This window comes from Mesitornis unicolor, unplaced genomic scaffold, assembly GCF_000695765.1.
Source record: "Mesitornis unicolor isolate BGI_N332 unplaced genomic scaffold, ASM69576v1 scaffold6380, whole genome shotgun sequence".
NCBI lineage: Eukaryota > Metazoa > Chordata > Aves > Mesitornithiformes > Mesitornithidae > Mesitornis > Mesitornis unicolor.
This window is the reverse complement of record NW_010160175.1, coordinates 76,788-93,665: the sequence shown is the minus strand read 5'-3', so window position 1 is coordinate 93,665 and position 16,878 is coordinate 76,788. Positions and strand designations below refer to the sequence as shown.

The 16,878-nt window shown below is 38.6% G+C and overlaps 1 protein-coding gene across 1 annotated transcript in view; it reads left to right on the top strand.

Annotated features, from left to right (window-relative positions):
* Positions 1-16,878, top strand: part of GRIK1 (glutamate receptor, ionotropic, kainate 1) — a 75,359-nt gene that overhangs the window by 15,293 nt on the left and 43,188 nt on the right. The window contains exons 5-7 of the mRNA XM_010189141.1: positions 2,853-2,906; positions 4,590-4,763; positions 8,268-8,411. Coding sequence (XP_010187443.1) covers positions 2,853-2,906; positions 4,590-4,763; positions 8,268-8,411 — 372 coding nt within the window. The remainder of the gene's footprint in view (positions 1-2,852; positions 2,907-4,589; positions 4,764-8,267; positions 8,412-16,878) is intronic.

Here is a 16,878-nt window from a genome sequence, read left to right as displayed (position 1 = left end):
GCATTTGGTACTGTCATCAAATCTTCCTTTACTGGGTATTTTACTTAGGGACCATGTTACCCTAAAATATAAATGAGTTATTATTACAAAGTCTTTAAAATTCATGACTAAACAGCACCCTATTTAGGTCAATCTATGGATCTTACACATCACAGCAATGTCTAAGTGCTATATAACTGTTAACTAATTGCCTTAATGATTGTTAGAGAGGAGGGCAACCAGTTAAGTCTGGTCTTGGGAGCAATGCTAAGTGAGAAGGCAGAGCTCAGTGGCAGATCAGAGTTCAACCTGGGACAGATCCAGCATCAACTCTTATTCCTTAACCAACAAGAACATTAGTAATGTGTGTGTGACAAGCTCTCTTCCAGCTGTCTGTAGCTTCATATCTCAATTGAGTCATTATTAATAGAGAAAATATGAAAGAGACACGTTGATTAAGCTTTTCTGGGTTGTTATAATACTTTGGAAGAATTTCAGCAAACAACTCTCATGGAGCCCTTGGATGCAGAGTCCCTGGCAAATCCATGGCACCCTTCCAGCAATTTCCATCATGAACCTATGTTTTGGTTATGGCAGATGACATTGCTGACTGAACCTCACTTTTTACACACAACTATCTTTGGTTTTCAGGGCTTTTGGTTCTGTTTTGTTTTCAAAGACAATCCTGTAGCATGACTTTTGAAATCATTATTATTCACAGGGTCCTGCCAGCTCTGTTTATAGCACATTACTTAGGAATCAATAGTCTTATAAAAAGTTTTAATCAAAAATGTGTTCAGGAGGCAAACACTCCTCTCAGGCTACTGCCCTTGGCTTTGTGAGGAAAGCATAACAGGGCTACCTTGGATTAAGTAGCTGGATACCCAGTAGCAGTGTAGCTGCAGCAGCACAGGTAGGTAATGCTTCCCAAACATCCAGGCTACACACTTTACAGTCATTCTAATTAATGTATCTGTCTAGTTAATGTAAAGTTGTATTTTAAAGCATTATATGGCTTAGCATTATCCCACTTCTCCATTGTCTTACTGTTTCTACACAGGCAGATTGCTGTTTATATCTTCTGATAACAGAATTGCAATGATTGATGTCAGCTTTTCTGTCTCCAGCTAGAATTAAAACTGTAATGAATCAATAATTTAAATCTGGGTATTTGTATCCTCCTATTTACATCTATTATTTATGATCTTGCCTTCACCACAGACCAACTGCAGACTTCCTGTAGAGGACCAAACACATTTAGGCATGCAGAGGATTACGTGGGCTCAATCCACATTTGTGTAACCTAGAAGCTGGTCTGTGCCCCATTGGAAGTAATTGGGTTATTTCAATGTAATTTCAGCTCAAAAGAGACCTGCATTATAAAAATCCTGACTCGCACCTCCTTCCTATAGCAGGGACCTCAGACACAGGAAACCAATGGCTCCAGGGAGCAGAGCCAAGTCCAGCCAGGTCAGCTGGGAAACACAGCATGCAGAAGTTCCCACTGATGCTACCATATATCATTTTCTGTGCGTAAATAGGGAAGGAACATCAGTCTCCATGATTGTTAGATTGCTTATTGCTACAGGTAATAAAATAACCCTCAGAAATTGAATAGAAGCGGATTCATAAAATAATAAATAAAAAAGGCAATTTTGACATGTAAATTCAGTGGAGCATTTCAATAAACTACTTGCCTTCTGGCTTGATTTTTAGTGACTGGAAATGGATTAGTTGTTTGTGATTAACACCGAGCTGTTTTTATTATCTACCACAGCTTAGAAAGTTCAGATTCTTTCCTTTTTTCTGTGCGTAAGAAATTGCCATAAATAATCACACAACTGATTTTCAGAGGCTTTTGCCATGAAAGAGAATTTTGGCAAGCCAAATCACACTATTTTAGTGTCCTAAAATACTATTAATAGCAGATGCTTACGTTACTGTGATCAAGACTGAATAACATTTAACCTTTGTCTGTGTTACTGTCATGATAATGAATTCTTCATTAGTTTTCTAGCTCATATTTTTTCCTCTCCTTCATAAGATTCCAAAGAGGGCACAATGCTTGCATCATGGTAATAGCATGCGTGGATGCAGCGACAAGTGTAGGTGATGCTGGGCTGAAACTGTAGAGCATCCTGTTATACACCATCAGGGGTGTTTTATGTAAGGATTCCCAATGATTTTTGGAAAGGGGCTGAGGGAAAAAACCACATCCCTCTTGAAGTTTCCTGCAATGTGAAGGCTGGGACATAAAAAAAAATTCTTTATGCATCCAAATGCCATCCTTATCTTCTAGACCTACAAAATGTCTGACTCTGGAAAACTAATCCAGACCAGAAATCTTTTCACATCCATTGTTTTGACAACCTCCTGCAGACCTGCATCCCCCATGTGGAACAAAAGGCATTTAGAGAAGCTTTCTTCTTTTTGTTTTTCTGGTTTACTTCAGTGAGCACTCACCGAGTGTCTTATTCTCACATGGTAATTGAGAATTAAAAAAAACCAAACAACCAAACACCTATCCCTACAAATGCCATTGTCTGCCAGTGAATTCCTTCGTGTCACTTCTAAACTGCAGATTAAAGCATTTCACTTTTAAAAAAATCAGCTCCTCATCTTCTCTAGTCATTTTTCTTGTTCTAGAAGTTTTGCAATCTTTAATCTCTTTCCTGAGCAGAGGTGATATAAAAGTAATTTAAATACAAGATGATGTTTTTTTCATCCTGAAGAAAAATGTCAATTTTATTGTAATCAAGTTTTCATAACCTGTAGTGTATTGTTCCAGATTAACCCATGCTTTTCAAAAGACAGTGCAGTACACTGAAAGCATCCTGTGCAAAGTACATTCATCTTTCAAACTCTTTCAACAGATTCTCTCCATGGGAATGATGACCGAATACTACCACTACTTTTTTACAACACTGGTAAGGAACACTAAATATCTGGGGGTGAATTTGTTGAAAAGACAACTAAAAATTTCCACTTTTTCTAGGAAATCTTTATTGCCGTTGTTCAAGGAAACCCATGGAGAACGAGTACTAACACTCCTTAGTAATATCAGGAGTTACAATTTTGTAAAGAAGCTGTTTTGCAGTATCTGCGGGGCTGGCTAACACTGTAATACAACAAAAATTAATTGCAATGCTGTGTTTAAGGAGGAGTCATTGATAGAGGTGGATCAGAGTGAAACAAAATAATGAATGAGTAGCTTTGCAGTGGAGCTGAGGTCAAGCGCTGTGAGCAGTGTGCATCATTGATAAAATGTTTAATGTACTCATAAAAACACAAAATCACGTCTGTATAAAATCACTTGGGAAATTTTATAGTAAAAAAACCCAAACATGCATTTTATTTTTGGTAAAAATCTATCAATACTTATTTCAGCATATTTTCCTTTATTTTAACTTACATGCTATATATAAAGACAACTCAGTCCATCCTTAAGGTCAGTTTGCTTTGTAGAATAGAAACACAGTAAATAATCAATATTGCTAGAACAGTCCTAGAGGGCTGGATTATATCTGTTCATGTGCACCAGCTTGTTCTTTATTTCCGTTCCATGTAAAATTTTATGTGGAAATGAAAAATCGTTTTGAATTCAATAGTCAATTCATTAGTCAGAAAAGACTCTCTAACTGATTGGAACTTCAAGTAGTAGTTTGAAATAGTTCTCTCTAAACCCATTTTAACATGAAGGAAAATGTGAAAATTGAGAGTTTAATACAATAGCAGTGTATATAACATAACATAAAATGCTAGCCACTACCAACAATATGCATGAGACGGAACAGAACAGTAAGCAGTACTGGTGGTATCTCAGCATTGTGCTATTGTAAATTCTGTCGTTTTGATGGTTACTGTGGTATTAAACCATGACCAACGCATTTGTCATTTTACTGACCTGCCGGGATCAGCAAAAAAATTGTTCTGAAAAACAGCCTTCAGGCTTTGAAAAGCAGTTATCATATTTCCTCTGCCTGTTAAATATAGCTGTGGAGTGTGCCACAGCATTATATCATTTAGAATATCCATTGTTTTCCTGCCCTGTAAATGCTGAGCACTGAAGCATATGGACTTACTGTACACTGGCCTGACACGTCCATTAGATGTACTGGCAGCAAGTCACCTGAAGGAGTCAAGGCAGGAGGAAAATAGGATTCATAAATAGTGAAAGTGTATTGCTCTCCACATCTCTTGTAGTTTTCTTTCCCTGAGTTGAGATATAAGCTTGATACTGGCCAGCTAATTCCTCATGTTGGTTTGTCAGTGCTGTAACACTGTTAGAAGACTACTATAAATTAAAAATAGATACTGCTCTAAAGGTTGGTTGCAAAATGTTGTTGTGGGGAACTGATTTTTACATTCCAACAAAGCAGATATGTGGTTTGTCATAAATTTCAGACAGCTTTGGTTTGTTCAGATTTATAACTGAAGCAGTCATGACTAGGCTTTGAGGTCAAACAGAGCACTCACAGGGAAAAAAACCAACCCAGCAGTTGAGTTTTGGATTGAAAATCAAATACAATTTTAGCCTAATTGTACCTTCTGAACATTTTGCTTTGAAAATACTACATCTGATTTTGTTTGTTTTCTTAATGGTGATTTAGGATCTATTTGCATTAGACCTGGAACCCTACAGATACAGCGGAGTAAATATGACAGGATTTCGCCTGCTCAATGTGGAGAACCCCCAGGTTTCATCAGTCATTGAGAAATGGTCAATGGAGCGTCTACAGGCGCCACCGAAGCCAGAGACTGGCCTCCTCGATGGCATGATGACAGTAAGTGAACAACCACAGTGATGCTGGGGCATCTACAGTGCACTACTCAATGCTGTCCTAGTGGGTGTGGACCAATCCCATTACTGCATTATCTCACAATGCAAATACTGAAGCAGCATCCCTAAAACAGACTTCCTTTTACCCCAAATACACAGAAGTGTATTTGTCCAGTGAACCGCTGTTGCATCCATCTGTGTGACAAACCACTGCTGGGCGGTTCTAGAGATGAGTGACAATTCTCCATCGTGGTGTTGTCCAGCTAATATCATTCATCTTATTTTTCTCAAATGTATATACTACTGCTTTATTTCTTAAATGATGTTCTGGATAGAGTGAAAAACATAGCAGGAAATAAGAACTTTCAGAGCAAGTATGTGATTTATAACCTGCAGGGAAAGATACTGTACGTGTGGACAGGTAATAGCTTTTTAAAATTGGAACAGTGCCCTTTCTCTTCATTTCCATCGTCTACAGCAACTCTGGCTTTTGAGATATAATTTAAACATAAATGAAATGTATCATCAAGACAGGAAATTAGGATTTCCTTTCTACCACACCCCCAAGAAGCAAAGGAAAGAATAGGAACGATTACATGGACAGCGTGACTCCATTCTGTTTTGCAGGGTGAAGGGTTGCCATCTTTTTTCAATATAAGATAATGTACCTTATGTGCTGAGTGGAGTTTGAAGTTATATGAAATAGACTTTATTGCAGATGATTGCAGGGAAAATTTTGAAACATTCTAACATCCTGAAGAGAAACCTATTATGTGTGCTATCTCCAGTATTTCAAGAAAATGTTACTTGTTTTGTCAGTGCCATTGCACTGACTCCTATGCAAAGCAGGGGAGAAAGCTGTCTCTGGGAGCTTCTGATATGAATACACAAGACCTGTAAGGATAACTATTCACATATAGCTATTCACCTACATTCACCCATGTGTAAAACTAGGAAAAACAAAGTTCTTACTAGACTTTTGTGCTGTCCTTTTTGCCTCTAACTCTTATCCTCTTCTTTGCATCTCTTTAATCTCTTAGTGTCCTTAGTGTCCTCCGAAACAGCATGAGCACCAAGGAAACCATCTTTCTAGTTAGCTGTGATAATTTAAATATTCATAGCAAGTTCTGCTTATTCAGTTTGATGAAGAGTTACAATACTGCTATGTTTCATTAGACAATGAGGTGATGACAAGCTGCACAGTATAAAGAGATCAGGATTATGTGTCCTACTGCTAACTCAGGATTTCTCCTTTCTGTTCATACTATATTGTTTGCCCTGATATCAGCTTGTGAGAAGTTGATGAGGGCATGACCAAGACAGTTTAGAGTTCACATCCCACTTTATGCCTAAATTGCAGACAGAGGTGTAGTTATTCTAATGAGAACTTTGGGTTTCTTTGCAATAATTTAAACAGAATATGAAAAACAGAAAGACAAGTTCCAGGACTGACTCTCAGTCCATTTCTTCTCATGCACAAGTACAGACATCAATATAAGGCAGTTTGCTTCAGAAGATGAGGTGGCCTTTCATTCCTCCATGCAACCCCAAGCCCTAAAACAGAACAACAGTGAGAGGAAAATAAAGGCTATGAGAGATAATATAACCTCCCAGTCACTGCATGGCAGGATGAGTGAGTAGCAAGTTAACGCAAGCACAAGATTCAAACAGCCAAGTTTGGCAATGCTACCGATATACAAACACTGTAGGATGCACCAATTTATCAAGTACAGGTGATTCCCAGATAGGAGTGCAAAGCGAGGCGCACTGGAGCATTTCATCAAGTATCTTGAGAGTCTCCAGTCCTGGGACACAGCAGACTGGGACTCCAGAGATCAAGTAAAATTCAATCCTGAATAGACAAGTCCCCGGTCTAATGTGAAAACTGTTCTGAAGTCCATTGACATTGATGGGAATCTTTCTATTGATTTTGAGGGATTTTGGATCAGGCTTTTAGTCTCCGAGTCTGCTTGGAACAGCTATCTGTTGTAAGACCCTTGACACTGAGAACAGCTGTTATTGTCTCCTCCTGCTTGACTCATCATTTATGATGTCTTCAATTTGCTCTGATTGTGGGAGCATTATTTTGGGCAGATCCTGACTAACGTGTCAGGAGCAATTCTTCATCTGCAGTATATTAAGATTAGTTGATAAATTCAGATCATATTTGATTGCCAGAAAAGAAAAACCCTAATGCTGATAAGACTGGTGCTGTTGTAAGTTACTTAAGTAAATGAAACAAAGAATCAAATCTATTAATTTCCCAAAGGAAGTGCATGAGAAAGGAATAAAAATGGATTAGCTTTATAGTTTATAGAAATGAGTCCAGTTTCTCATCTGCAGAGTTAGTACTTTCTTTTTAAGGCCTCTGCTTAATAATTCATTAGCTTTACAAGAGAGGTAAGCACTTCATTTTTACAGCATCCCTGTGCATTAAGCAAAACATGGCCATTCGCACCTCAGACATGAGAGCACTGAAGCATGGTGCAAGTGAAGGTGAGATTTTTCTAAAACTTCCTAATGATAAAGGGTGACAGGGTGTGCGATCTCGGTTTGAGGCTTATTGGGCATGCTTTTAAACAGAAAAACCCATTCTTAACAGAAACATAGATTTATAAACAGCATTGAGTAATTTTAGTAATTTTTAAGTATCTAAGAACTGTATTTATGTGCCCTGTCTTAGATAACTAAAAGGTAGATCTATAGGTCCAACTTAAACACCAAAAGGACACCTCACAAGGACAGTTCACCTCTCTCTAAGACAACATGGGAGGTATGGCAGGGGAACAGCCCTAGACAATTCTTGGTGTGGTCATTTCACACATCTATGCCAAAAGCCAAGATCCTTGGGGACAGTAGAGACAGTAGATACCTGTCTGGTGGGATACCTACCAGGTGTTTGGTGGGATTGATTTCGCTAGAAAGCAGGGTTTACCTACCTCATGGAAAAGAAACCAATCCCACAAGCGCCATGAGAAAAGTGGTGATGGGGAGCTGGTATGGGTCCCACATGGGCAGTCCTCCCACACATCCCCTGTGCCATGACACCATGACATGCCAACCTGCAGGCTGGGCAGAGACTGACTTGAACACTTGCGTGGTGCTTTTGAATTACACACGTAGAGATGCTGAGAGTCTTTGGCAAATCCCATAAGGAAACTATAGAAGACTGAGTACAAGGTCCTTAGCCCTAAGACGTGCCTGGAGTTTGGGACCTGGGCTGCTGTATCACCTGAGACTTCTTAAAACTCCTCTTTGTGTACTCCTTCCTGTGCTGGACCTCTCTCTTCCTGTAGCTACTGTTTTATTCACAATGCTCACCTGAAAATGCTCTGAAATTAATATAAGCTGAAAAAAACGGTTGTTGTTACACCTCAGTTTTCCTTGGAGAGTCCAGTAGTGGCCTTTTCCATAACAGCAGCCCAGGGAAACGGTTCTTGGTAGAGAAAAGTGGGGATTAGGCACAAAGATGGTACATTAAAGAAAGTATTTCTGTTTTTTCGTGCAGACTGAAGCAGCCCTGATGTATGATGCTGTTTACATGGTGGCAGTGGCCTCCCAGCGTGCCTCCCAAATGACTGTCAGCTCCCTGCAGTGCCACAGACACAAGCCGTGGCGTTTTGGACCCAGATTTATGAATCTGATAAAAGAGGCAAGTGTAGACCATCTGCTTATGGTCAGCATAATCCTTCCTTTCTTCTTTACCACATTGGGCTTGTTTTGTTGCTCCCTGCTCTTTGTCATATGTTACACTCTAGTTTCTGGCACTCGGGTATCCAATTCTTCCTCACCTTCTTAGCAGAGAAATGTGATTTACAGGCACAAGGCTGTGGCTTGCATTCTGGTGCAAGCTTTCTCTGGTCTTTCAGAAAAAAAGGAACTGCTAAACCCTAGGTGTGATAAAATCTCAGACTAACACACCATACATCTTCCCAGGCTTTTTGGTCCATTAATGTTTATTATGAATGTTTATAATTTCTAAAAATATTATTTAACTAACAACAGCCATTCTAGAAATTGAAAGAAAAGTGAGTCTGTAGCTCTGTCCTTCTTTCACCACTTAATTCCAATTGTTTTGCAGTTTGTTTGATCAGTAATCAATATAAAGAAAATTTCTAAAGAAGTAAATTACTTCATGAATGCTTCACTACCTCATAAAGATCCATCACTGAGCTAACCGATCCACAGATGTTCTGAAAAATACACATTTTAGCTGAAATGCCTTCACTCTTCCAAAAATTCAGATTTTATTATGAATTTCAAATGGAAACTTTTCCTTTAGGGAAAAGTGTGGAAATGAAAATCGGAAATTATGTAGATTGTTCTATATATACTTAATCTTTTCCCCTAGTTCTTGTCCATGACAGTGTGATTCCTATCAAAGCCACATTCATTAGCACTTGTGTAGGTGGAACAAGACCTGTAGGCTGAGGTATAAGGTAAGTGGTGGCAGCATGTCAGGGCACACACCTCAATCCAAAAATATAGTAGAAGCAAACTGAAAGACAAGACATGTGGTGGTTACAGAACATCTAGAAGAGCTGTCATCACCTTGTCCAAACCTTTCAAAGTAAATTTTTTAGAATTGCCATAGGCCATGTACGACTTGGTGATTCACCCTACGCAGAAAACTTTGGAAGTTACTGAAACAGTACTCTCCACACAGGGTGTTTTATGAATTTTGAGGTTTCCTTGTAAGCTTTTCTTTGAAAGTATAAAGAAAAGAGAAGAGTTGCCCCAGTACTCAGGAACCTGACTTAAGAATTTAGGAAGCTTTGAGTCACTTTCCTGACTGCAACACAATCATGGGAACAGCCAGAGGAGTCAGGGAAGCTGCACGGGTAAAGATTATTTCTTTCACACTGACGTCAGCCATGCTGCATCCAGCTTTGCCACTGGGGAGGAGGTAGGAAAAATGCAGCAGAGACAGCAAAAGACAGGAGAAAACCATCTCAGAAGCATCTGCAATGAAGATGAACTTCTCTCCCTTCTGATTTGATCAAAGTGGGAACCCTTGCTCTCATGCTTCTCAACCTCAAACTAAATGAGGTAGCATTGCTACTCATACAAATTCTGGTGCATTTTAAGAATAATTATAATGAAACTGAAAGTTACAAAAGACTTTCTACCAGTGAATGCACCTGCATAATTCAACAGTGGTGACCTACTTATTTTGGGTGATGCTAAGTACATGGCATAAACATCCTAAATCCTAAGCCAGAAGAAGTACGTTGACCAAGAGTACCAGTTGTATCTCAGCAGATTCAATTCAAAGCTGAAGCAGTTATACAGTTCACATTTGTCATGAACAGCTACCTTCTCTTGCATGGAGTGAGATATGTGAGCTAATTACTGATCTTTTTGCAGATAGTGTCTTTCATGGTCAGTAAAACACTGATTTAAATATGCCAAGAGTCTTATCTTACTTTGTAGCCTAAAAGGATGGTTGTTAAAAGTAGAGGATAAGGTGCAATAAGACAGTATTACATTTCCCCTAAAGGCTATAACAGGGTCTGGAAATTAAATAGCAAATACGTTTGGACCTCCCTAGTTCATGTTAGCATCTGGTTTGCTCAGTAAGGATAGATTAACTGCATAAATTAGGAATCCTGTGAATAGGTATGGAGAAAAAAAAGCCAAGCAGGCAGAATGATAGTTTGGGCTCACACTAATACAATTTAGTTTTACTATTTTGTGATATGGTACCAACAGTCTGTGACGGCATTTTACAGACTGGTCTGAAGACAAATATTATGTACTACAGTCCAAATAAACAACTTTCAGGCAAAGAGGTTGCCTGCAATGAGTCCTTCAGGTGCTAGAGCTTAGCAAGTAGTTCAGTGGTTCCATGGTGGGTTTTTCATTTTATCTTAGTGATAAGAACTGATAGATAGATAAGAACTACAGTAATCTCATTTGTTTTGTGGGTCAATGTTATAAAACACCAGGCTGATGGTAATAGAAATTACCTCAGAACCTGCCTGTACCTGAGCTGTGATTAAGGTGGGAAGCCTCTGACTTGTATAGCAGTTGATAGGCTGCTTCTCTCTTCACTCAGTAGATGACAAATTAATTTTTTTCAGCCTGTCACTATCCTGTTGGGAAGTAAAGGTTCAGGTCATATCTGCTCCTCAGGTACACTCAAGTTAGCTTCCTGAAAGCAACTGGAAAGTGGATATCCTAGGGCAAAATATTTCCTTTTTATGCTGGTCTGAATACATGTGCATTGGAGTCGGTTTCTGAATTTTCAGAGTATGTGAAAATGTTAGATGGCTATTTTAATGTAAGAATATTCCTTGGTTGACCTTAGGACTTCAGGTAAGTGTACCAGGTAACAGCAGTAGCAGAACCACTGCATATTTTTCTTAATGACCAAGACTTGAAGTGCTACCAGAAAGATTATAGGAGAAAAGCACTAGCAAACATGTCTGAGGCTACAGGATAATTAATTACAGCAACAAAAAGAGTAATCTTCTATGCTTTAAAGATCCCATGAGCTAATGCTGATTATAGGAAGCATTTGGAAATTTGCAGAGAAAAGCAAGCCTAACCAAAGCCCCCCAGCCCTGAGGATGGCTTTGAGGTCAGAGAGGTCATCAGCTAGTTCCCGTGAAGAAGGATATTACATAAAATGCACTGTCTGGGATCAAGACTCTTCTACAATAGCTCATGCAGATCTTTTTAATGAAAAGTAAATCCTCATCAGAAGCTTGTCTCTCTTAGTAACCTAATGTCATTGATATCTAAATGATATTTTAATCTTTTAGCCCTTATGGAAGCATTTGCAGGGAGTACAACTTACCCATGCCCAGAAAGATAAAGGAGGTCATTCTCTCCAGAGGGTGATAAGGAGAGAAAGCTCAATTCCTCCTTTTCTAAAAGGAAAATATGTGTAAACATGAGACAGATGTTTACATTTGAATGAACAAATTCCATGGTTATGTCCCTTTTTAAAGCATGCGATAAGCCCCAAGATAATGATTGATTGTTACTCAATTATGACATAAACCAATGTGAGCTCCCCTCACCCAAATCCAGTAACAATTAAAAGAACAACTGTATAGAGAAGTATTTCAGAAGATAAAGATGCAAACTATCTTTAGCAACTTTATAAAGTCCCCTCAAACAGAATCAGACACACAAAGCTGGTGAAGGATCTTGAGAATAACTCTTACGAGGAGCGGCTGAGGAAACTGGGGTTGTTTAGTCTGAAGAAAAGGAGGCTGAGGGGAGACCTTATCGCTCTCTGCAACTACCTGAAAAGATGATGTAGCACGGTGGGTGTGGCTCTCTTCTCAGAAGTTACAGCACACAGGACAAGAGGAAATGGCATCAAGTTATGCCAAGGGAGATTTAGGTTAGACATTAGGATAAACTTCTTCACTGAAAGGGTTATCAAAGACTGGAACAGGCTGCCCAGGGAAGTGGTTGAGTCACCATCCCTGAATGTATTTAAAAGCCATCTAGATGTGGTGCTCAGGGACATGATTTAGAAGCAGGGAAGGTAGAGTTGAATAACAGTTGGGCTAGATTTTCTTAAAGGTTTTTTCCAACCATAACAATTCTGTAATTCAATAATTGCAAAGATTAGAAGAAATCTAAAGCATTTATATATACATTTCAGTTTATGTTGTGTTTTTGACAAGTTATATTTCAAGCTCATCTAGTTAGTAGAGACAAGGAGTGAGAGAAATCTGTCTAAATTCTGCATTGAGTAATTGAATACAGCTTTTCTTTGGTGGTATGACATTAAAAACTCTCAAGAATCCTCTAAGTTGAACCAATTCTTTGTGTAGGCCAATGTTATGACCACAGAAAGCAACAAGATGAGTGGACTTGGTTATACAGGCACTGCCATGACTGTAAAACTTTTAAACCTCTGTCGTATCTTATTTGCAATACTTCTGAGTGAAGAGGTCCCAGTTAGAAAAACTGGGAAAGCAACCTTGTTCAAATATTTTCAAGCTCAAGAAACACTTTTCTTAGTATTTACAAGGGGTTTCCAGCTTTATAATTTCCAGTCGCTACAAAAAGACCTTTGAAGACCTGCACCACAAAAAAAAGGTCTTGACAAACCTTTGAGCTGAACCACTTCTTCAAGTAGATTAATGACCATAGTGAACAACAAGATGGGTGGACTTGGTCATACAGGGACCACCACAACTGTGTATCTTTCAAGCTTATGGCTCAACTTATTTGCAATAATTCTTCACAGTGAAAATGATTCAGTGCGTTAGTCACTTGCTAGCCCATGTTTGCCTCCAAAACCAGCTGCATATCTACCTCACCTGCACTGAAAGTGTGCAAATTATTTAAGTAAGTACTCCCATCTGTCCTGAGATACCTGTTATATACATGCTTATTCTAGACCTGGTTGTTCTATAATAAGAAAGTAGTAGATTCCTCTGTTTTCTCACATTTTTACTGCTGTTTTGCAGCTCTGAGGTTTTTTTCAGCACATAAGTGTTTAAAAGCTTATATACTTTAAATCTCTGAACTGTTTGACATTTACCCAACACTGGGGTAAACCAGGATGGTGGTTCTCATTCTGATCCACCAGTGCAGATGAGATCCTGACAGTTTGTTTTTCTCTTGATACGGAGGAAGAAAGCAACCATCCTCAGGACTGCTGGATTTCCTGGGAAGCTGTAGTACAGGAAACAGAAGACAGAACTAATGAGTTGAAGATGGCATGACCATGTCCAGATTGATTTTGTCCAAATCTGATGAGCTGACTAACATTTTGAGAAAAGGGCAGGAATACACAAAGTCTTGATTAACTGGTGTCAAATCACAGGATGTAATTTTCAGGGGATTTTTGATAATAACTAACTAAATCTAAAACAAACATGATACATCATTGAAAGAAGAAGGGACTGAAGATTTTTCATTACAGGAAAAGTACGAATTTAAAATACGGCAGAAGGGAAAGCAATCCATCTGGGCAGATATTCATCATTTTTTTTTGTTAAGATTGACAGCACCTCCAAACAAAGAAGCACAACACATCTTGCAAAAGAACAGAACATTTCTTTTGTTTCATGGTCCTTTATTACTACCAAAATCAATGTGTAAGAGTATTTTCATGGGACTAAAAATCTACAGAGTGGAGCAAAAAAAGAAGTGAGCAGCACAAGACTCTGGAAGTCATAAAACCCAAGAACTCACCATCTCCCTTGCTGCCTGAGGAAAGGTTTCTGTGTCAGTCGCCTGATCTTTCTGATTCACAGACATGTCCATGCACATGACTGGGGAAAGATGACAATATTCCAGCTCCAAAACATAAAATAGTATCTCTTCTCTTGCATCTTTGTAGTTGTGTTTTAGTGTTGAGCCAGTTACAGCATCTATAGGTACTGGCTGAAGTTATTCTCTGGGCTTCTCTGCAGCAATATTTAGTTAATCCAAAGAAAAGCAATTATTTATTTCAGTAGGACTTCTGTCGCTAGATACTTTGATATTAGGATTTGATTCGCTCTCATTAAAAGAAACATTTTTCTTTGTTTTACTTTTTAAAAACTTATTTCTTGTCCATAAAGTAATGCATGCATTTCTGATATAAGCCTATTACTCTCTTTTACTTTGAACTGAAAAATCTTAACTAACAGAGCAAACAAAAAAAATGCTAGACTTGCATTTCATGGTGATATATTGGAAAATAAAGGTCAGCTTTCAATGATGGTAATGTAAGGCTGAGGTTAATATCAATAGGAATTCCTATTCTGAAATAAAATTTCAAGTGAAAAATCACTTAATTTATGCAATGATCTATGCCCAGATTGCAAAAGAAATGCTCCTAGAATCATTAAGGTTGGAAGAGACCTCTAAGATCATCAAGTCCAAAACTTGAACTTGCATGCTAAGAATAAATACATCTTGAATTGATAAAAAATTATCTGCAAGGTTCTGATACTGTGATACCTAAAATCAAAACAAGAAATCTGAAAAAATATTATATATATTTTCTTCCATTCCAGTTTTACTTTCTTAAATAGTACCTGGAAAGTAGATTCATTTATAAAAACTGAGCAGAAATTACTATAAAGTTATTTTATCTCATTATATGGAGAATATTCTGCTATTTGCCACACAAGACCTTTTTCTGAACATATTTTATATGTCCTGGCCTACTAAAAGTGCTCATTATTTACTCCATACTGATAGTTCTATTTGCATGTTAGCACATGGCCTAAACTAGATGATATTTATTTGTGTTGGAAGAGCTCCCAGGAGCCCTAGTCACGTCACCATTGAGCCATTCACTGTGCAGTCTTTGCTTCAAATAGCTTATGAAATATCTGTGTGTTAGATTCATTGATTTAGGTTTTGGAGCAGTGTATTCTCATTGAAACAATCTGTTCCTCAACCATGCTGCCTCCTACTCACTCATTCACAGATTTGCCAGCGCTTGGTCTCATTAGCTCAGTTGGAAATGATACAGTGCTTTGCACCACATAGAGTCCCCAGAGGCTCCTTGACATCGCTGTTGTTCAGTGGGCCAGTGTCACTGTAAGAGGACAACAGCTCAGTTGGAGAGGACATTTCCCACTCAGGATGCTGGGTGGGAACACCAAAGCTTTGACTTCAGCTCCTTGGTCTGCCACAGATTCTGTGCAACCATGAGCATATCACTTCAGGATGACTCTGAAAAGTATGTGGTGGTGACCTGAGAGGGTGAAACTGGTCTTTGCTTGGTGGGCACTTCTGATATGCTGACATGATCAGGTTGTTCACCTTCCATGCTTGTAGCTACCACATCACGCCAAAACAAAAGCAGCAGGACCTAAAATCTAGATGAAGACGCCCTGTATCTGGAAATGTTGCCGTTCTCCTCTGTAAGTGATGAATGATAGCTTTTGTCTAGTTAAGTGTATTTAGTCTGTGTTAGCTGTGTGGAACAGGATTTCTCTACATACTGCCTCACCTGTAAAAGCAGTATTGTTACAGTGGGATCTCAATTCCCATTAACACAGTAGTGTAAAGTTGTGGTTTCCCTGTTCATAGTGAACACTAATCCCACCCAGACACTTCAGTGACAGTGCATGGTAAGACAGACTCTGCTCTTACTAGGAAGAATAACTGGCAAGGTTTGACCTTCCTTTCTGATTCTTCACATCCCCTCCCTCATCTCTGGTATTGATATAAAGCAATCTGATAGGTGGAAGCTTTTCGGATGTGCTCTGCCATGAATACATCTAAGCTGTGATGCATGCTCAAGTATTCAGAATTCATTTGTCATATTTGTCAAACCAAAAACCTTTCCTATGACTACCCCTGTACGTCATTAAACTCAGCCACTGCTCTGGAAATGAGTGTTCTTGAGTGACTCATAGAACAGCCTGTGACTTTCCTAGGAAATACTCCTTTATTTACCAACCATTTCTCTCTCTTGTTTCAATGCAAGGGTGTGCTCAGTCTTACAAAAGCTGTCTAAACCCCTTCCTGAGAACAAGCCTCCACCACAATCTCCTTTTTTCCATTCCAGTGCTGCTTAGTATAAGCCCAAGACTGATCCAGCCCTGGGCCTCTTCGGAGTAAAGAGACTATCAAGCATCCTGATTTTCAGTGGAGTAGATAAAACCCTGTAGTGGTGAATGCTGAAATTCTTTTTATTACATCTATTATGCTGGATTTGGACCAGGATAATGGAAAAATTATACACTAACTCACTATATTCCATAATCCTTGAGGATCCCTTTTAATAAGAAGATTAATTGTAAAAGCTGATAAGTTGATGTATGGCTCAGAGCACACTATGAATTCCACTCTAAGTAGAAGCAATATCACTATGACTTTAATCTATCAACTGGCACTGCAATTGTAATAAAGCAGGAGCTTTCTCTTCCAAAAGGAAAGAAAACCAAAGGAAAATAAAAGTAAACTTTTCCTTGACCATTACCATTTTGGTTAGTATAGCGTAATTGTTATTTATGGTGTTGGAAGATTTTGTTGTAGAAAAGTGATCTGTGGTATTCTGAACATGTAGCTACAGTAGGTTTAGGTATGCCTTTGTTCTCTAAATTTTTCAGATATGTGCTTTTGTAGTCAAGAAGTAAAAGTTTGGAGTGGGGAAAAATTTTTAAAAAAAGCAAAAAAGAGCTCACTCATGGTCTTGTCCC